Raw genomic sequence first — 21,757 nt, 5'->3', positions numbered from 1 at the left:
TTCTCAATAGATGAGGCATCTGTAAATACAGTAAGCATCTTTTCTATGGGCTGCATGCAAATTTATAAGGAATACAAAAGCATGCATAGAGAGGAAAACTGTAACAACTGGATTAATTATTATTACCAAATTTGCCTAAAAACTTTGTCATGTAATAAGCCTTATATCATTATTTTCTAATAACCAACTTAATTTCTATTTGGAATAAGGAATTAACATTTTATCCAAAATACTTTCAGGATTCTATCTTATAATCCTGTGTTAACACTGTAAGTTTCATAATAGGATGTTCAAACTTTACTTGTAGATGAAGAAGGATGAATCCACATTAATGGTTTCTATTGCCAAAGGGCTGTTGTGAGCACATGAGTGTCAATAACTCAAAACAGCCAACAAATGATCATAGTCTATATAATGTATCTGTTGATAACTAACAGCTTACTCTACTCTCAGCAAAGCTGTTCCTCCTTCATCAGTTAATTGTCAAGGGGAATTAGGACTTGTATCACCCTTGAGAATATCAAACAGAGGTTTAATTTCTCCTATGGTAAGCTTAAGATGAGGTTTTAACCAATTAATATCTCCTAACAACTTTTGAGAATCATTAAAAGTAAACCATTTTTTGTATGTACATCTGTAAGTCAGAAGAGGGCTCTAGATCCCACTACAAATGGTTGTGAGCCACCATGTGGTTGCTGGGAATTGAACTCTAATAGTTTTAATTGTAAGTCTAGCCTTTAACGGCTGAGCCATCTCTCTAGCCAATTATCTATTTTTACTGGAAGCTTTCTGTGCCACAATCTGTTTAAGATATAACTGAATTCTCAAATATTGAAAAGATATTGTCTTTGAATCTTTTTTAGAGTAACAAGCACTCCAAGATTTTAAAGCTCATTGTATTAGAGCCAAGGCTTGCAGAAACTCCTTTAGAGAGATCAGCCAATAAAATATACAATGAACAATATACATTGAGAGATGTAAACGATTAACTTTTTGTATTAAAGCAACAACAACTTTTTTAAGGCCATTAATCATTCTTTGAGGCAAGCTTTTTTTTTTTTTTTTTGGTTTTTTTTCGAGACAAGGTTTCTCTGTGTAGCCCTGGCTGTCCTGGAACTCTCTCTGTAGACCAGGCTAGCCTCAAACTCTCGAACTCAGAAATCCACCTGCCTCTGCCTCCCAAGTGCTGGGATTACAGGCGTGCGCCACCACCGCCCGGCAAGAGGCAAGCTTTTTTAATGAATCGCTTCATGGGCTCTCAAAAATCACAAGCAAATGCACTTAATGCAAACCTCTCGCCTTTACCAGGAGGTAAAGGAACTGTATAAAACAATCTTCTAAATCTATAATAATTTTATATGCATTTACTTGAATGGCAGCTGGAGTAGGCAAGTCAGGCTATATAGTGTCCCATTAGTTTTATAAATCTTAAGTTTGAACTTGTTTTGGATTAATTGAAAAACTAATTCCTTTTAGCTGAGTGAGAGTATCAGATGAAAGCCAATCTTGTCCTCTCTTACTCTAGAGCAATTCTTTTGTTAACAGGCACAGCTATAATGCCATGGAGGGAAGCAGGCACAATTTTAATTCCTCCAGCATAATCATTATCTCTAACTCCTGGCCCATAAGCTGTTGTGAATTTCTTTTGAGTCTGAGGTTGAACACCTCCCTATGGAACAAACAAGGCAATAAACAAATTCTAGAAAACACCCTTCTAGAGACAGGTCAGGACAAAAGGAATGTCTGAAATACAAGCTTCTGCTGCACCCACTCTGTACAAAGTCTTGATTCAACTGTAAATGTTTTTAATCTTGGCCAATATCCTGAGGCCTGGCCCAAAGATTATCCTTCCTGCACCAGTGACAAGTTTCTGTCAAGTAACCTTGGTCACCTGACTGTTGCTCAAGCCTCTGTTCCTGGGACAGTCATTTTAAAAAACTATCTAAATTTCCACATCTAAGACATCTTTTAACTTTACGGTTCTGTGCAAGCTATGGCCAGACCCTGATGCTATGAGGGCGCAATTTCATTGCAAAGACGAATGTATCTATGTAAGTCTGTCTTTGCTTGTATGGTCTGAGAGCTGTGTAGGCAGTTCAACCTGACTAGCATTACCTTCACACTGGCCTTCTCCTAGAAGCATGTTAAGATCACAATCTACATGCCTGCCTGAGCATTCATCATGGCGCTATGATTTTTACTAGTATCACTCCAATTTGAGCTCCAAATCAAGTAATCTCCTCCTGACAAAATAGCCAACTCTGCTCTATCCTCTTCTCAACCATAAACATGGGTGAGTCAAAGAATTCTAAACTCACAATTGAACTGCCAACTGTAGCCAATGGAATACTGGCAGTTTAACTATAATTTTAAGTTTCTTTTGCAACATTATAGAGTATAACCATAATTTTGAGAAGCAAAACCAAAAGCAAAAACAATGTAAACAATCTATTTTCTCTAAAATCAACACCAAGTAGATTACCTTTATGTTACAAAGTTTTGTTGTCAATTCTTATATGAATGCATGATACTGTAGCTTTTAATATCTCATTAAAGAAACATTGTTTTAAATCTTTTATACATCTGATTTCTGAATGACTCCAACCCTGAGTTACCATTTTAAACTAACTTTCTGTCACCAAAGTTGTAAGTTTTTAATCAAACCCAAAACTTATAAGCCAATAATCGATAACCAAGACATGTAGAACATATTTATACTTTTAAAACCAATTAGAAACAAAATGAAATGGCTACACATCTTATATATTTAGATCAAACAAAATTTGTTGCCTTTTCTAGCTGTAATTTCAAGAGAAAAGCACCTTGTCACAGAGATTTTTCTAGGACAAAACAACTCTTAGCTTCCTTATAGAATCCAAAAGCTACTGGTCTCTTTTAAAAGCAGCTTATGCCAACAATCAATTCCTGGAAAGGCTTTTTCAGCTCAGCTCAACTCTTAGCTACAGGTGTAGGGTAGCTTATCAGCCTCTGCTGTGTATATTAAGACTGCCTTTAAAACAAAGTTAAACTAGACCAAGAGGTGGATACATAGCAGCTTTAACCGTTTTCTTGTCTTTTGAACATGCAACATAGAACATACATTTAGACAACGAAACAAAAAACAATTGACACACGTGGACATTGGCGCGCCAACAAACAAAGACATCTAGGAGTCAAAGAGAAACTCAGGACGTCTTCTATGTCTTCTGACTTTCCTCCTGTTCCTAGGAGAGCTCTGAAACAGCCTTTCCATTCTTTTTTGCTGACACAGCTCAGAGAGAGGACAACTGCTTTTCTGGAACCTTTTCTTTCTCTCTCATATTCAAGATCTAACTTTTCATCTCGTTCTTCAGGAGATGTAGCAGGCAGCTATTGTCACACCTAAGTGCCCTGCTTTCTAGTTTTTCAATTCCTTCTAACCCTGCTCTTCTCACCTGAAGCAGCTTTTAGGCTGCAGCAAATGCCTGATTGAAATTCTCCTGTCCTGAATTGCTGTCACCTCCTAGGCGAAATAGGCATCGGGTCAACACCTGATCGACCTAGATATACTGTACCCCTCTAAACACACTTCCTGCAAACACGGCCTCTAAAAATTAGTTACCACTAGTGCTAGTATCAATGTCGTTTGCTCCTTACCAAGTGTGCGGGATACTCTCCTTTTTCCATGAGGCCTCACCAAGACAGCTTTCATCAGTTGCTCCCTCTTTTTCCTGGTTCCACAATCGGGTGCCACCTGTAGCTGCCTGCGGCCACGAGTCGAACGGGTTCACCTGGAAAGAGGGCTGGGAACGAAAAGGGGACGGAGAGAGAGAAAAGATGAAGCTAAGACAAAGTTCTCTGATCAAGGCTCGATGGTTTAATGTTAAGCTTTCAATTTAAAGGGAAAGACTCCGCCCAAACCCTTCCTAGTTTCAGCCGGCAGAGTTGGGTGGGATAATCCGTTCTTGGTCATGGGTCACAGCCGGAGATGTCTCAAGGCAAGCCCAGGGGCAGTTCTTCTTTCAAGTTCCTATAGCAGAATTTAGGTGCAGCCAAGGTGGGTGACTCCACCTAGGTGTCTATTGACATGCAGCCAAGGTGGCTAGTTCCACCTAAGTCCCATTATTTGGTCTATTGTGGTAAATAAGGTCTTGGGCCTGCTCACAGCTGGGAGAAGGGCACAGAGGACTGGCTGAGAAGCTTCCAAAGAGCTATCTCAAGTCTGGAAGGAGCCGCACCAGGAAAAGATATTATTTGCCTCTTAGGAAGCCTCTCCCCCCACACCCAACAACCTGTTGTTATAACCTTTCAGATCAAAGCACTGCCCAAGGGCCAGAAGTTCCCCAGGGTCCTGATGACTACGAAGGGTTTGGCTCCAGGGTAGGACGGCTCTTACATATTCTGGAAGCTGCATCGAAGGACAGTGTCAGACCGGCACGGGAGAGCATGGCTTCCTCAAAGGACCCCAGGAACTGGAGAGCCAGCTTTAAGAATTCTAGTGTGGAGACGAGCTCTGGTAAGATGGGGGAGTGGCATCTCCATGCTGAGGAAAAGACCAGCTGAGGGGCAGTGAGCCGGTAGGGGGCTGATGGCTGAGTTTATGGCTGCTGCCAGTGGCTTCCCATAGTCAGTGTATTAACCAGCAAACCAGAGCATAGAGTCCTCTGAGCTGCGGAAAAATTAAGACCAGGTAAGGAAGCGATATGGGATATCATTTGCATAACTAGATAACTAGATATGGGATATCATTTGCTTTTTGTTGTTGTTTAAATTAATGCAGTGTGTGTGTGTTGGGGAGTGTTTTGTGTACTATGGCGGCACACACCATTAGACCCAGGACCCAGGAGACAGAGGGAGGTAGATTTCTGTGCTTGTGTCCAGCCTGGTCTACAGATTGAGTTCCAGAACAGCCAGGGCTACACAGAGAAACTCTAGGCAGTGGTGGGGTGAGGTGGGGGTGCACGTGACACATGGCTGTGGTGGCTTCTCTTCTTCTTTTCTTCTTCCTCTTCCTCCTCTTCTTCTTTTGGTTTTTTGAGACAGGGTCTCCTTGAGTAGCCCTAACTGTCCTGGAACATGCTCTGTAGACCAGGGTTGGCCTTGAACTCAGAGATCCACCTGCCTCTCTACCTCCCCCCCCCAACACACACACCACCCCCAGTGCTGGGATTAAAGGTGCCACTTGTGTTTAGTTTAGCCTGGTCTCAAAACGGTATTCTTCCCGACTCGTCTTCCCAACTGGGATTACAAACCCACACCTGACAGATCTGAAGCCCCATCATGCTTTGGCCAAACATGATGGCACACATTTGTAACCCCAGAACTGGGGAGGAAGAGGCAAGAGGATCGCCAGGAGTTCAAAGTCAGTCTGTCTAGTCTATGGAGTGTGCTCTAAGAGAGCCAGGCTACACAGGAGAGCCTGTCTCCCCAGCAAATGAGTAATACACAAATACAAACCACAGGCTTTAGATGTAGACAGTGCTGCTCTGAGTGTTTCTTCATGAATAAATTCATTTAACTTCATTTTTGTGTGCTTCTGCCCTGTGCTGAGCTCAGAGCTGCGAGCAGCATGGAAGAACAGTTAAAGCAGGGATTCCCAGGCAGACTACCTCGGGATGTCAGTATATTTATTGTAGGCGGTGGTGAGGATTCTGTGGGGCTCCCAAAAGGCCACCAGCACCCACGCTAACTGAACCTCGTTTTCCTCCTCTGTCTAAGTTCCTCCAGCTTCCCTCTTGGATCTAGACCTTGTTTATTTATGGTATGGTCCACAAGCCTGCATGACAGAACATTAGACTAGACCAGTTGTGTGTGTGTATGTGTGTGTGCACATGTATGGGCTAGCGTAGCATCTAACTCAATCATTTCTACTTAACTTTTTTTTTCTTTGAGACAGGATTTCTCCATATAGCCCTGGCTGTCCTGGAACTCACTCTGTAGACCAGGCTGGCCTCGAACTCAGAACTCTGCCTGCCTCTGCCTCCCGAGTGCTGAGATTAAATGTGTGTGCCATCACTACCTAGCACTACTTTTTAAAATTAAAAACACTTTAGCTTTATTCATTTTATTTTATATAGATATATTTTACCTACATCTATGTATATGTACCATGTACATGCCTGGTGTCTATGTATTTCCTGGAAACAATGTTAAGATGGTTATGAACCACCATGTGGGTGCTGGGAACTGAACCCAGGACCTCCATCTCTCCACCCCCTCTCCACCATATTCTTTTTTTCCTCCAAGACAGGCATTTCTCTGTGTAGCCTGGCTGTCTTGGAACTCATAGATTAGGCTGGCCTTGAACTCACAGAGATTTGCCTGCAAAGGTGTGTGCCACCACCACCCAGCACCATGATACTTTTTTTGGGTAAATTAATTAATTTATTTTATGTATATAAGTACACTGTAGCTGTCTTTATGTCTTCAGACTCACCAGAAGACTGCATCAGATCCCATTACAGATGGTTGTAGGCCATGTGGCTGCTGGGAATTGAACTCACAATCTTTGGAAGAGCAGTCAGTGCTCTTAACCACTGAGCCATCTCCCCACCCCCAGCCCTGACTATAATGTAAGCATACTCCCTGGACAGTTTATAAGCTAGATAAAGCCCAGACACACCCATAGGCTAAGTGTCAGCTCCCTGGGAGTGGAAGAGAAGGTTTAAACTTGGAGCCGGGCGATGGTGGTGCACGCCTTTAATCCCAGCACTTGGGAGGCAGAGGCAGGAGGATTTCTGAGTTTGAGGCCAGCCTGGTCTACAGAGTGAGTTCCAGGACAGCCAGGGCTACACAGAGAAACCCTGTCTCGAAAAACCAAACCAAAAGCAAAACAAAACAAATCAAAAAAACTTGGAGCTAACCAGTGGGTAAGGGCACTTGCTACAAAGTCTGAGGACCTGAGTTCAATCCCCTAAGACCCACAGGAAGGAAGGAGAGAACAGACTTCAGGAGTTGTCCTCTGACATTCACATGTGTGCTCCCATACACGCTTAGCTGGTCGTGCTAACCCAACTTCGGGCCCTTTCCTTTCAGGTATGCAGCCAGCCTGTGCTCACAAGGCCGTCCCAACAGCACATGTCACTTTTGTTATTGACTGTGCGACTGGGAAACAAGTCTCCCTGGCAACACCCACGGTGCCACCCCAAGCATCAAGAACCAGCCAGGGATGTGCCGCCCCGCCCATGAAGACATTTGTTATGTTCTGTGGAAAAAACACGCTGCCTGGGACTCAGGACGTTTCTCTCAATCGCAGACCCCTTGATAGAGCCGAGGATACCTTGCCACCCTACAGAGGACTCGGGGCTCCAGATCCCCTCCCTGCCAGCAGCCTACCCGGTTCGCCGAGTGATCCCAGAGTCAAGGGGAGCTCCGTGAAGGCTGCAGCTACTGAAAAGCATTCAACTCGGGAGAAGATCAAGCACTCACTGAAGGCCCTGTCCTGTATCTGCGGGAAGGGAGAATAGTTTGATAGGATCTGTCTGGGGTGGGGGCAGGGGGGTGGGGGGAAGAGGGGGCTGAGAATGTGGGAGTCTTTGGAGCCTGAAGCCAAGAAGACGCACTAGATGCACCGAGGGACATAAGAGCCTCTGTCCTCTTCCTCCTCCTTTGCCAAGTTCTCAGGCATGATACCAACCAAGCACCTTGTCCTGGGCCCTACTGCTGCCAACGCCACCCCCGACCCCCGACCCCCCCCCCTGCTGTCGCCATCATGGTTTTCTTGAGGCTTGGAAGGGGAGAAGGGTTGAACAGGCGACCAAATAAATAAAAACGATGATTTTGAGCGGTTGTAAGTGAAGTGAGTTGGCCTTTCTCTCCCATTCCCTCCACCTTGCTATAAACCTAGACTCCATCCCTAAAGCTAGCACCCTTATTTGGCCACTTCCTCCTCTTGAGGCTGACTACCGAGGTCCAGGTATCAAAATATTGAAGTCCAGGAATCAAAAGCCCCTTTTGACTCACCTAATTAACACGCCCAATTAAAACTAAACACCTCATCCTAACATGGGGTTTCCCCGTGTACCTTTATAAACCTCCATTTTCCTAAGTGCCTCAATGGTCTCCTCTCTATCCAGAGGCAGACCTTTGTCCCCAGTGGGTGGACGTGGGAGACAAAGGCAAATGACCCTCCTCCCTCTCCCTCATCTTCTGTCACCTGTCTTTGTCTCTTAGTCTCTAACCTCAGTCCCTTTGGGGCAAATAAATCTCCCTTGTGCTGAGAACTTGGTCTTTCAGGTCCAATGGTAACACAATATGATCTGAAAAACAGAAAGAGCCAGCTCTGGGGAACTTTCTCCTTCTCGTGGAATCTTCTCTTACCTCCCCCCCCAGCTCCCCTCCCCCCAGATATTCCAGAGCAAGCCAGTGAGGGCTTGGGGGTGTCCCTAGTGTGATAGTTTGGGCCAGCATATTAGTTGCTGTCACCTTGGCTCAGGTGGGCTCCTGGAGGTGACTGGAAGGATATGGGTAAGAAGAGGGAAGTACTAGGCTCAGCTAGACTCCGTCCTCAAAGGAGGGAGAGTGAGCTTGGGGGTAGCTCGGTTGTTAGACTGCTTGGTACATAAGGAAGCACTGAGTTTAGTCACCAGTACCAAAGAAGCTGGCATACACCTATAATATCAGCACTCGGGAGATGGGGCAGAATCATAGTCAGGTACATAGTGAATCTGAGCTGGGCTAACACAAGAGTCTGTTATGCAGAAAGGCAGTGCAGCATCGTGCTGGGCATGGTGATATATGCCTATCATCCCAGCATTTGAAGGCAGAAGCAGGACCACCAGGTTCAAAGTCATCCTGGGCTACATAGGGACCTCTCAGTCAGCAAGGTTGACCCTGTTTTAAGAAAGGATGAAGCCGGGTGGTGGTGGCGCACACCTTTAATCCCAGCACTTGGGAGGCAGAGGCAGGCACATTTCTGAGTTCGAGGCCAGCCTGGTCTACAGAGTGAGTTCCAGGACAGCCAGGGCTACACAGAGAAACCCTGTCTCGAAAAACAAACAAACAAACAAAAAAGAAAGGATGAAGAAGGAAAGGTGGCCTCGGCATGCAGTTCCGTTAGTGGAGAGCTTGCATGGCCATACTCGAAACCCCAGCACTCTGGAGGAAAATATAAGAGGGTCAGAAATACAAGGTCATCCTTGGCTACCTAGGAAGTTTGTGCTTAGCGTGGGGTATCTCAAATAAGAAGCGGAGGGAAAGAAAGGCATAGGTGGAGGTGGTGAGGACAGCAGGCTAACACTGCCCCCTAGGGGTACAGGACAAAACGAGCTTGTTCTCCTCCTAAGCAACCTGGAGACAGGTGGAATAGAAGGAATCAAAACTACTATAGTGTTTACTAGTTTGTTTTAGGACCATACTATTTATTTATTTAGAGTGTTTATGGGGGATAGGATAGTTCTACTTAGCCCTGGCTGGCCCACATTCATGACATAAGCCAGACTGGTCTTTTTCTTGGACGATTCTGTCGCCACCTCCTGAGCGCTAGGACTATTCCGCATGTCGGCACGCTCGGCTAGGACTTTTTTGTTGGTTTTGTTTTGTTTTTTTGGAGTCAGGGTTTCTCTGTGTCCTGGAACTTACTCTGTAGACCAGGCTGGCCTTTAACTCCCAGAGAGCCACCTGCCTCTGCCTCTCAAGTACTGGAATTAGAGTGCATATGGCAGAGAATTGTATATACTGAGTGTTTACTGTACTGGAGGGAAATGACAGTATTCATATCCCCAGGATGAGGAAACTTTTTTTTAAGTTTTTCAAGACAGGGTTTCTCTGTTGTCCTGGTTGCCCTGGAACTTGATCTGTAGACCAAGCTGGGTGTTTTGTTTTGTTTTTTTGTTTTTTGTTTTTTGTTTTTCGAGACAGGGTTTCTCTGTGTAGCCCTGGCTGTCCTGGAACTCACTCTGTAGACCAGGCTGGCCTCGAACTCAGAAATCCACCTGCACCTGCCTCTGCCTCTGCCTCTGCCTCTCCCTCTGCCTCTGCCTCTGCCTCTGCCTCTGCCTCTGCCTCTGCCTCTGCCTCCCAAGTGCTGGGATTAAAGGCGTGGGCCACCACTGCCCGGCCCAAGCTGGTTTTGAACTCAGAGATCCACTTGCCTCTGCCTCCCAAGTGCTGGGAAGTTCTATCAACAGAGCCCAGATGCCTACTGTGACCTACCAGGCTTGGTGTGATCAGGCTCCTCCACCTCTCTGTTCTCTTCATTATCTGAGCACTTATTGCCTGCTTCCCCAACTAGAAGGTAATCTCACGTCAGACTGTGTGAGACCTCAAGGGTCTTTCTTAGCTTCCTATGGCTTTCATTCTCTACTCTGTGAAATGGGTACACAGTATGCTTCCACTGGGGGCTGCATACAGCCTGGTGGTAGAATACTTACCTAGTATACTAAAGACCAACGTGTGTGTACGTGCACAAGCGCACAGACACATACACCAACACACACACATCATCATCATTTAAAGAATGTCTCTTACTGGCACTCACCTTTAATCCCAGCACTTGGGAGTCAGAGACAGGCGGATCTGTGGGTTTGAAGACAGCCTGGTCTACAGGGTGAGTTCCAGGACAGTGAGAGCTACACAGAGAAATCCTATCTCAAAAAAAAAAAAAAAAAAACTGAAAAAAGACTATAGAATACTGGCCCTCTTGACTACAGAACAGGCACAGGAGGGAGGAAGCCGAGGGGCTGGCTGTTAGCTCAGGACAAGGAAAGATACTTTGGAGTGACAGTGTAATATAAAAGACTCACATCCGGCCGGGCGGTGGTGGCGCACGCCTTTAATCCCAGCACTTGGGAGGCAGAGGCAGGCGGATTTCTGAGTTCGAGGTCAGCCTGGTCTACCGAGTGAGTTCCAGGACATCCAGGGCTACACAGAGAAACCCTGTCTCGAAAAAAACAAACAAACAAAAAAGACTCACGTCCACTGGGATAGCGGGGTATGCTCTGCCCTATCCTGTTGGGCATCCTTCAGTAAGAGGATGAGAGCTGAGTAAGAGCAAGAATAAATAAAGTAAGTAAGTAAATAGGTAAGCAAGCTGGTAAGAACTGAGAGGGGGGTCCTTGGGGAGACGCCTGGGGCTGCACATCTCCCTCTGACCAGCAGGTGTCGCCCTATCACCAGCTGGACTGTTTTCCAAACGCAAAGCCTTCACTCTGTTGGCTCCAGTATGGAATAAAGAGTGTGGATGCCAAGCTCGGTGACTTTTCTGAATCTAGCCACTCGGTTCAAGGCTCAGGCACTGTTCTTGTTCTCAGTACAGACAGCTGTCCCTGCAGGTACAGACTAGGGGCTGTGTGGGTGGCATGCCACTCAGGACACTCCAATTCACACACACACACACACACACACACACACACACACACACGGTCACTGCCAGAGCTTGGCAGTACCTTCACCAATAGCCTCTCCTGGGATCTCTTCAGAGACTCCAATTTTATATGGTACCAAGCCTCTCCTTCTTGGGAGTCCCTTCAACCCTGGGCCTTCTCCTGCAATAGGCTGCACCTTCATCGGTGGCTTTTCTGGACCTCTCTTCAGGAACCCCAGTGCTGTTGCACAGTGCCAAGCCTCAGCTGCTCTCCATGATCCCTCCATGCCTTCAAAACCTATGACTCGTGGGATACGCGTACACATTACAACGTTTGGCCGCCAACCCAACGTAGAGACGTAGACCTTTGGTCCCTCCTGGACAGCAGGTTCTGGATGCTGACCCAGAAGATTTCATCTCAATGATGCCGGTCTCACCTAAATTACAGCTGATTTCTTCAGCCCCAGCTGACCAGAGTTAATTGTGCCAGCAAAGCAAAGGTTTCAAATAGTCATTTGTTTTGAGACAGAGTCTCACTATGTAGCCCTGGCTATTCTGGAACTCACAGAGATCCCTCTGTGTCTGCCTCCTAAGTGCTGGGATTTAAGGTGTGCGTCAACACACCCAGCATTTCAGCGGTTCTTAATTCAAGATATCCAATAGCCCTGATAGGGTCATTAAGGGATTCGCAAAACTTCCCTCTGAAATGTCACAAGCCAGGTGCCCGTCATTCATCTCTGCAGTACTCTCAGCATCTTCAAGGCTCTCACAGAACAGCCCACTGTGTGCTGAGCATTCTGTGGCTCTCCCAGCCCAAACTTCAGATGCCACCACAATCCTCCCAAAAACACAGACTCAGATTCACCACAGCGGACACAGTGCCAAGTTTTGCCTTAGTTGGGGTTTATATTGTTATAAAACACCATAACTGCTGGGCGGTGGTGGTGCACACCTTTATTCCCAACACTTGAGAGGCAGAGGCAGAAGAATCTCTGTGAGTTTGGAGCCAGCCTGATCTACAAAACAGGTTCCAGGACAGCCAGGGCTAGACAGAGAAACGCTGTCTGGATAAACAAAAAGCAAAACAAAACAAGCACTATAACCAAAAGTGTCTTGGAGAGGAGAACTTTATTTCATCCTACAGCTTTATAGTCCCGTCATCTGAGGAAGTCAGCGTAGGCCTTGGAGGTGCGCCAATACTGGCTTGCTCAGTCTGATTTCTTATAGTGCCCAGGGATGACCCTGCCCAATAAGATGGGGCGTTTTCTCCATTGAAGTTCTCGTCTCCAAAATGAGGCTAGTAGCTTGTGTCACGCTGACATAAACCTAGCCAGTGCACTTAGGAAGTTGGTCTCACGTTAAGCCACACTAAAGAGACAGGCGGAATAATGACCCCTTCGGTGAGATGGTTTCCTTAGCATCCCTGACCCCAGTGCAGTACCGGTGATCCGCCAGGAGGTTTGGCTGAGTTCTGACTCAGAAAGGCCCAGCTTTTCTTCTCTGTGATTTTTGTCCCTCAGGTTCATGTTTCTTCTCAGAGGGGGTCCAGGAAGTACAACACTGCCCCACCCTCAATTGCTTTTCCCTGGTGGGAAGGATCAGCCCAAGACAAGTCCTGATGGCCTAGGGACAGTGTGGTTACATGTGGCTGCAGCCATTACAAAGTACAGAGAGCATAAGCCACTTGCTCAATGACACACTGCTTAGAGGCCATAGAGTCAAGATTTGTTCCTAGGTGGACTTCTGGGACTGAGGAGGGACGGAGGGACCCTCCCTCCCCTCTTTACTGAGGCTCCTTTGATCTTTTCGGTGCCAGAGCAGTAGACTGGGGAGCAAGTGGAGCGCACACAGAAGGGGATGCCGGTGTGGACTAAGGGTTGGAGTTTGGACATCTTTAGTGCACACTTCTGACTGAACTATGGGAATGCTGTTCCTGTGTGACTCTGAGTGAGGCCCTATCCCTCTCTGATAATGAGCCTGGGCTTCATTATCATATAAGTTTGGACTGGATCCACAAGACCTAGGCTGGCCAGGCAAATGGACAGATCGGCTTCCCAGCACCAGGCATGTGCTATCTACATGGCTGAAACTCTGCTGAAGGCAGATTGCAGGAAGTACAGGCATCAGGCCTGGGACTCTGCTGTGTGTGTGTGTGTGTGTGTGTGTGTGTATGTATGTATGTATGTTAGAGAGGTTCTAATATAGTCCAAGCCTCAAACTGTGTAGCCAAGGACAACTTTGGACTTCTGATTCTCCTGTAGTGGGGTCCCATGGAGCTGAGATTTCAGACATGCACCCCCACACCCAGAACTTACAAGATGGGCACTCTACCAAGCTACACCCAGCCAGGACTCTGCTTCTGAGACTAAACTCTAGGATGGCTTGTAGGAGGGAGTCTTTGACCTTTGGTTCTTTTATCCCCTGGTGCCTGGGGGAGCACCTGGCTTGGCATCTCCATAATCCTCCAAGGGATCCATCCTTTCAACTTCTCCTGGCTGATATACAGGTCTTCCCCCAAGGTTACAAGACATAGGAATCCCCCTTCCCTCTGTATTCTGAAGAAGTAAGGGCTACCATGTCTGGGGGAGAGGGGAGGACGTGGGCCCAGACCAGCAGAGAGTTTTCCTGAGCCTCAGGCAAGAATTCAAGTCGCAGCGATGGCACTTCCAAGCTGGAAGACTTTAGATCATTTACGTGACCCCTCTGAACCTCCGCGTCTATCCTTGTGAACGATAATACACTCTTTCTCTCCGGATCGCCGGGCTGCCTGGCTCATACTGGGCACTCAAGGAATGGGGCTCTCAGAATTAAGCTTCAACAGTGGGGGCGGGGTGCAGGACCTGCAGCCAGGCCTATATTTAGTCTACAAAGGGTGGGCCAATCCTGGTGCCCCAGCAGGCGGAGCTGACTCTTGGATGGCCGTCCCCGTATCCCCGCCCTCCCAGTCAGCAGGGTCACCTTGGCTGGAGTGACAGCCCAGGGCTCCCTGAGACCAGAAGAACCTGGTTTCCAGCGGCAGGAACCTGTGCAGTGGCTGGGACCTATGGAGCAGCCTAGCCTACTAGGACCTGGGATAGGTGACACGACCCCACCCCTCCAACCTCTGGGGCAGTACCCCTTCCAGCGCTGGATCTCAGGCTAACGTGGTCTTCTCGCCAAGGTGAACCTGACCTCGGGCGGGGGTCGAGTGGGGAAGGTTGTCAGCCCCGCCCCCCGCCCCAGCCCCGCGCTGATGAGTGTTGGGGCTGCAAATAGCCCAGCGGAATCCGTGACTCACGAAGCTGGAAATACTGTGCCCCCACCTTCCCTCCCTGTTCCGACCGCGGCCGCCAACGGAGCTGCTCTGGGGAGCAGCCTGACACTCTGATTTCAGTAGCTCCTGGGGGTGGGGTGGGGGATGTAAGGAGCGAGGGGACCCCCTCCCCCTAGAACACGCCATGCTTACAACCATCCAGCACCTCACCCTGCAGCGGCCCTACCCCCTGATTCCAATTGGCTGTATCTTCGGATCTGTGTGAGCTTGAGCCAATCACTTAGCTTCTCTGGGCCTCGGAGGCCTCACTCAGGAGAAAGCCGACGTTGTAACCCTTGGCTTGTGACAGCGCAGAACACAGTGCTGGGTGAGTCCAGCTCAGACATTCCTCTTGAACTAAACGAATCCAAAGGGAAGGGCAGGCCGCCTGGAGACTGGGTGTATTAAGCATTTCTGAAGAATAACGCCTGGATTTCTGCCAGTGGCTCGGAGGAGAACAGGCTGCCCCCTCCACGGAACCCCCCCCCCCAAGCTTCCTTCCCCAGCTCAAGCTTCCCTCCCCACCCTCTCTGCCCCTCCTCCCAGGTAGATCTTCAGGTGGGGTCTCCACAAGTCTGTCATAGTGTCCTTTTATTGTGTACAGGTTATAGACTAGACTCCCACGAACCCCTCCCCCTCCCTATTAGGAGGGTCCCAAGACTTCAGGAGCCAGAGGCCCCAGGGACCCCCAACTAAAAGTGAGCTTCCCCTCTTTTGCACCTCATTTTACACGTGGAGACTGAGTCAGAGCCCAGGTTCCCCAGGGTTAAGGCTGACAAAGGTTTTAGCCCTGGATTTGGGGGCCAGAAGGGATCTTGTTTGGGGCTCATCCTGTGGCCACTGTCTGCAGTTAGGGTGAAGCAGGGCACGTGACTCAGGAGAGGTGGAAGGGGGGAAGAGTCTCCCCAGGACCCAGAGGTGAGAGGCTGAGAGAGGGCTGAGGCAGCGCTGGCTTCAGAGACAAACCTGGGCATCCAACTGGCTTAGAGAGGCCACGTCTCCGTTGATGGAAACAGAGACGCTAAGTGTGATTCTAGAATGCTTTGAATTAGGCTCCAACCAGTGGGGATGAGTATTTCAGGGTCAGGACAATGGCGTGTGTATGTGTGTGTACAAGTCCTGGCTCTTCCTCTTCCTTCCACAGAGGACCTTCTCTGCAGAGAGGAGCCTGGGGCTCTGGCCTCACACACCAGCAATTAGAGATAGAAACTTCATTTAATAAATCCTGTCTAGGTACAGGCGTCCTTGCCTGGTACACGTAGCTGTTAGAGGCTCAGGGTGACAGGGAGCCCTGGGTTTGAGGCTTTGAAAGTTACAAGGGAGGTGACAGTCATGGCTATCTCTCTGGCTTCCCTGAGGCAGTCTGCCTAGGCCAGAAGCAGTGCTTGGTGGCCAGCCTTTCATAGTACACTTGCCAGGACCCCTGGTCCCTTGCCCTGAAGAAATGCCATTCATGCACCACTCTGTGTTACAGACTGTTCCTGTCTTGCTCCCCAGGTCGGTACCTCAGCCCCTCTATTGTGAACTAAGAAATAGGGAGGGTCTATCTGGGTGAGGGTAAGTGGGTCCCTGCACTGCCTTGGGTGGAGAGGAGGGCCCTAGTTTGGGGCGGGGGTGACCCACCTGGGGCCAAAGAGTACGTGGAGTGACTGGGGCCTAGGCTGAGATGTTCTCAGGAGCCATTGTCAGGAGTCATGGTGACCTCACCAGCAGGCCAGTGGGGGAGGAGATGGGGGGGAGGCCAGGGGTGGGGAGACCCTCAGATTTTTATCTCCGTCCGGAAGGTCTGCTGGACATGTTCTGTGTGGGGGTGACGCCGCGCCCGGATGGTGAGGCTGCCGTCCTCTCGCAGGGCCGAAGTCACCGATGTAGGGTCCACATCCTCTGGTAGTTGGCACTTGTGAGCAAAGGTGTTCATGACTGTGCCATCAGCTGCCAGCTGGGGGACAGATGACAGGTCAGGAATGGCTGCCCCAGCCCTAGCCCCACCCTCAGTCCTGGTGACACCCAAATCAAGTGTGAGTCTCTTTATCGCTCTCTGTCCTCGGTCACCCCACTGTGTGATGAGGGGTTCAGCTATCAGGTATGAAAGATCTGTCTAGGGGTATTGGGATGGCTAGGAACCAAGGGCTGTGTAGAGGGGTTCAGGGGCATTCTAGGGGTCCCAAGGGATGCTGGGTATTGGGTGGGGCTGGGTGGGGCTCAATAAGGGTTGAGCTTCCACAGTAGTGACTGGAAGTCTGGGACTCTTGAGCCATAGTGGGGAGATGACACAGCTGTACTCTCTGGATCCCCAGGCACCCTGAGTGTCCACCACCAGGGCCACCACCCTCCCCCGCAAGCAGCCCAGCTAGCACATAGTGTCCAGTGGAGTCGGCTGGCTGAGTCACTCTTGGGACGTGGGACTGGCACGTGCAGCCAGTGGCTCAGTCCTCGAACCCCTGGCACAGGTTTCCCAGTGTCCAACCTGCCTTAGGGGAGCTAGCCAGACTTGGGGGTGGCAAGAAGGCATTGGTAAATATTCTGTAAACATCAGCACGGACTTCACAACCGGGGTAGCCGCTGTCTGTGCCGGCCGTGCCTTCTCTGATGAGCTAGGTATCCTGAGCCTCTGAGGAAGGTACAGGAGGTGTAGGGTGGATGTGACTCAGCCTCAGGGCTTTCTGCTCAATCTCGGGCCCAGTATGGAGGTGCCAAGACAGGACCCACAATTTTGATCTGGGATGAAGGCGAGGGAGAGATGTGGTAGGAATGGACCGTGGTGCCCAGGTTGGGTGTGTCACTGCCACCTCCTCTCCGTTGTGTCAGGGAGCTGTCCTTCCTCCACTGTGGTCACTCTCCACCGTGGTCACTCTCCTTGTCTCCTCAGTCCCTCAGGTTTCTCTGTGCCCACATCTCAGGAACCCTCGCCCATCCCTAGAGGGTCCTCAGGTGCCAAGGCATGGTCCCCAAAGACAAGTTCTGTGAACCTTAGGTTGGAGAGGGACCTGTAACAGTCCCTGGTCTGTGAGGCCACCAGGAAAGGGCTACAGTTTGCCTTTTGGGTGAGTACAGACAGGGAAGGAACATAAGTCAGGGTACAAAGTCTAAAAAACAGACAGGTGAAAAGTAGGACCCAGAGAGCAGGCTAGACCAGGCAGAGTGCAGGAGCAAAAGTGGGGACCCTGGGGTGGGCCAGGGGCCAGACTCACCTTCTCAGCCCGCACCTCGATGTGGTTGTTGGAGGTGGTGACAATGATATCTTCAGGGGAGAAGTCTCTCATGTCCACTGTAAACTCGTAGGCATCCCCGAGGGTCTTGATGTTCCCTTGTCCTCCGGGACGGGCTGTGGGTAGGGCTGCTATTTAAGCTGGGCACTGAGCAAGCCTGACCCTCAGGCCCCTAGGGTCTCTGTTCTTCTAGGGAAATGAGTAGCCCTCCCAGACAACAGCCCTTCTCACCCTCATAGCCTACCTCTCCCCTGAGGGATGATGTGAGGTAAGCCTATGTGTGTCTATGCATGCAAGTCCTCCCTCTGGCAATTTGACCTAGACCTGGAAGCTCTGAGGAGCCACCACCCCTCAGTTCCCAGCATCAGCCTCTCAGGGCTCCTGTTAGGACACTGGCCATATGGGACCATTTGAGTCACATCTCACCCCTAAGGGACCCACCTGTATCACAGTCACCTCTGTCTTGGTGGCCACATGTGGCTGTAACCCATGTGGCACCTATTCCTGGCAGGTAGGTGGCCTGGAGCAGATGTCCCCCACCTGTGCCCCTCCCCACCCCTCAGAGCCTCAGCACTTGCCTGGGAAGGCCAGGGGCTCCGAGTGGGGCAGCATGAAACTGCCAAAATCGTCTGAAAACATGCCCAAGGCCTTCTCCATGGGTGGGTCCTGAGCTGGAAGGGCACGGGAGGCCGAAGATGAAGAGGAGGAGGAGGAAGAGGAGGAACGGAAGCTTCTCTCCGCTCTGAAGGCGGAGGAGGTCCGATGGCTCATCCACAGGCAGCAGGGGCCCTGTCCAGGCGGGCAGGGGCTGGGCTGGAGAAATGTGTGGGTGAAGGCCTCCAGGGAAGCGTGCCGGGGCCCCTGACTGCCAGCGCTTTATAAGGCCCAACTGTCCCTGGGCTCGAGGCCAGCCCCTTGTCTGCTGGCTAAATTTAGGCCTCTTCATGGCCCAGAGGGGCCTGGAAATCTTCTTGGGAGAAACGGCGCTGCTGACAGCCCGACACAGGAGGGCTGAGCTCACCGCCTGGCACTCCAAGCCCAGAGCTCCAGCCCCAAGGGCCTCTGTACCTGCCAGAGCAGGGGGTAGATCCTGCCCTGTGCCTGCCCCCAGGACTTTGTGGTTTGCTGATCCCCTCACTAGCCTGGGACCCTACTCTCCTTTCTGTGCCTCTCAGGGCCTGTGCCTCTTGTGTTAGACTCCTGAGGAGAGGGTGTAAACATGCAGGCTCCCTGAGGGACTCCGTGGAGCTCCAGATTCAGCTATCTCTGAGGGAAGGCTGAGAAAGCCCAGGGAGGGGAGATAGAACATTCGGGTGACCCTTGTCAACTGTCACAGGTGATTCTTCACCTCATCTCCACTCTCAGGACCATAAGTGGCAGAATACAAGAGAGCTGGCAGCTGGAGTTGGGGCTGAGGGGGGTGGGGTTGGGGCCAGCTTCAGGGAAAGAGCAGATAATTCTATAACTGTCCTTAAAGGTCTAAGTGGCTGTTGTTGGTAACAGTCCGCTCTACTTCAGGTTCAAAGTTGATGTCTGCCCAGGGTCCTAGTCAGAGGATTTTACATCCAGGTAACGGAGACCACTGATAGGTGCCTTAGCTCTGGCTTCCAGGTGTCTCTGGTCATTGCTGTCTCTTCCCAGCAGAGCCTTGTTTGATCTGCCGCAGCTCAATGAAAGGAGCTTTCAGGCCAGTTTCCAGACCAGGAAATACATCCTCCTTGGAAGGGAATGGCTGGGTCTAAGTACGTTGGAATGACTGGGATTCCATCCAGATGTGGCAGACCCTTGTGCCCAAGAATCTCCTTTCTTTCCATTGACTATGGGTAGAAGCCCAGACTCTGTGAGGCTGGGCAGGAGGCAGAAGCCAGGGGAGGCTCTCTCAGGAGGGGAACCGGCTCTCAGTTCATGAAGCAATTTTGGAGTGCACTCCTCCAAATCTTAACCTTCCCATATAACCACCTCTCTCCCATGGAAACCTCTGTTCGCTCCAGCCCACACAGGGCTCCCTCTGTCCAGAGTCCCCCAGCACCTGGCAGAGTGACAATCTGTGAGTTCTGAGACCTCTCTGTGGTTTCCTCTCATCCCTAACCCCGAGGAGGCTCATTTGTCTCTTCCCATTAACCTGCGAGTTCCTGAAGGTGTGGGGACTGTGCTTCCAGTCTCTGGCTCCAGTCGCATCCCTGGTGGTTTGTGAGGTGAGAACAGGGCAGGGCATGGCCCGGGGCCAGAGTAATGGCCAGAGCTAGAGGGCTTGGTCACCCCCAGACTCCTGCTGGCACTTTAGTCTGTGTTGCCTGTCCCAGCTGAAGTGTGGCTGCCAAGACTTAAGAGACTCACCAGTACTGAAGTGAGACAGAAAGAAGCAGGGGGTCAGGTGGTGGGGGGCCCCCTGGAGAAGCCTGCCAGGGAAACAAGAGCCACCAGCTAAAAGCAGACACGCTGTCATGGTGCTGAGGGCCTGAGTCACTGCTGCTGGGTGTCAGCTCCCTGTACTCCCCCTCGCCCGCCCACTGTTCCCCTCCTTTCCCACACCCCTGAGGAGTCATCCACATAAATATTGAGTGCTGGCTTCAGTGGCCAGGCAGGACCTCAGAAGGTCATCAAGGTCATTCTCCTGACACCAGGCAAGCTTCTCTGTCAGATCACAGAGACGGGAGGAGTTTCAGAGAGGATCTGATCTGGTCCAGAGTTGGGTGTGGTGGGACATGTCTGATACACCGGGAGGATCAGGAGTTCAAGGTCAGCTTTGGCTTCGTAGGAAGCTGGAGGTCATTATTCCTGAGACCCTGTTTGGAAAACACAAAAATGATATCCCTAGATGGACTCTCCAAAGCCCAAGGAACATCACGGGAGAGGGGAGGGGAGGATGGGGAGGGAGGTGTGTGGTGGTGGGTACTGTCACCTGCGTGTATGACGACCTTGCAAGTGTGACCACGTAGCTGTGGCTGTCTTCATGGGGCCTGGGGAAAAGAAAGACCTTTGTATAAGAGCATGTGTGTGTGTGTGTGTGTGTGTGTGTTAGCAGGAAGGAGTGATGGCGTGGGGTGGGGCAACAGAAGGTTACAGCGAGGGGTGAAGGTGACCTCAGTGCATAGAACACAAGTATGAGACTGTCAAAAACAAGAACCTCAGGGGCCAGGGAGATGGCTCAGCAGGGAAGAGCACTGGCTGCTCTTCCAGAGGACCAGGGTTCGATTCCCAGCAACCACATGGTGGCTCACAATGCTTCAGGTCCAGGGGATCCGATGCCCTCTGGACTTCCACAACAAGCACCAGGCACATGTGGTACACAGACTTATAGGCAGGCAAGCATTTTTTACACACAAATGAATATAAATACACACATACATACTTCAAATCAAAATCCAAAAACAGATGATGGTTCAGCCTCTTACATTTGGGACATCTTCCTTTCTGGGCACATTTTTTACAAACACAGGTGTACCCCAAGATTCTGATCTGGGGAGCTGGAGAGATAGCTCAGCATTCTGATTTTGCAGAGGACCTGACTTTGGTTCTCAACACCCACAATAGCGGCTCATAACCACCTATAACTCCAGTTCCGGGGCATGTAACTCCATCTCCTGACTTCTGTGGGCACTACACTCATGCACCCACACATAGGCACACAATTAAAAATAAAATAAGGGGGCTGGAGAGATGGCTCAGTGGTTAAGGACACTGACTGCTCCTCCAAAGGTCCTGAGTTCAATTCCCAACTACCACATGGGCTCACAACCATCTGTAATGGGATCTGATGGCCTCTTCTGCTGTGTCTGAAGACAGGGACTGTTTACTCACATACATAAAATAAATGCATATTTAAAAAAAAGAAATTGCATCAGAAATATATAAGTTTAAAAATAAAAAGATAAACACTTAAACATTTTTATTAGATTTATTCCTTTTTAATTTTTTATGAGTGAGTGTTTTGTCTGCATGTATACTTGGGTACCACATGCATGCTGTGTGCTC

At 49.7% G+C, this 21,757-nt stretch overlaps 2 protein-coding genes across 2 annotated transcripts; one reads left to right on the top strand and one right to left on the bottom strand.

Moving 5' to 3' along the window:
- Positions 1-4,425: 4,425 nt before the first annotated feature.
- Positions 4,426-7,445, top strand: Srarp (steroid receptor associated and regulated protein). Its single transcript, XM_028753945.1, has 2 exons — positions 4,426-4,495; positions 7,015-7,445. The coding sequence occupies exons 1-2, from the start codon at positions 4,426-4,428 to the stop codon at positions 7,443-7,445; spliced, it is 501 nt and encodes a 166-aa protein (XP_028609778.1).
- Positions 7,446-15,144: 7,699 nt separating this feature from the next.
- On the bottom strand, positions 15,145-18,588 carry Hspb7 (heat shock protein family B (small) member 7). Its single transcript, XM_028754027.1, has 3 exons — positions 18,361-18,588; positions 17,765-17,913; positions 15,145-16,512 (listed from the first exon to the last, which is right to left on the bottom strand). The coding sequence occupies exons 1-3, from the start codon at positions 18,551-18,553 to the stop codon at positions 16,333-16,335; spliced, it is 522 nt and encodes a 173-aa protein (XP_028609860.1). The 5' UTR covers positions 18,554-18,588; the 3' UTR covers positions 15,145-16,332.
- Positions 18,589-21,757: the final 3,169 nt, after the last annotated feature.

This window comes from Grammomys surdaster, unplaced genomic scaffold (genome assembly GCF_004785775.1).
Source record: "Grammomys surdaster isolate TR1022 unplaced genomic scaffold, NIH_TR_1.0 125977, whole genome shotgun sequence".
NCBI lineage: Eukaryota > Metazoa > Chordata > Mammalia > Rodentia > Muridae > Grammomys > Grammomys surdaster.
The sequence above is the reverse complement of the archived record's forward strand: the minus strand, read 5'-3'. Positions and strand labels throughout refer to the sequence as shown.

Bases quoted from the DNA above. Each gene is read 5' to 3' on its own strand.
- Hspb7 (XM_028754027.1), bottom strand. From the start codon at position 18,553: ATGAGCCATCGGACCTCCTCCGCCTTCAGAGCGGAGAGAAGCTTCCGT. The intron at 17,914-18,360 runs GCAAGTGCTGAG...CAGCTTAAATAG, and splicing joins GGAGCCCCTGGCCTTCCCAG to CAGCCCTACCCACAGCCCGT. The intron at 16,513-17,764 runs GTGAGTCTGGCC...TCTGTCCCCCAG, and splicing joins TCGAGGTGCGGGCTGAGAAG to CTGGCAGCTGATGGCACAGT.
- Srarp (XM_028753945.1), top strand. From the start codon at position 4,426: ATGGCTTCCTCAAAGGACCCCAGGAACTGGAGAGCCAGCTTTAAGAAT. The intron at 4,496-7,014 runs GTAAGATGGGGG...CTTTCCTTTCAG, and splicing joins TAGTGTGGAGACGAGCTCTG to GTATGCAGCCAGCCTGTGCT.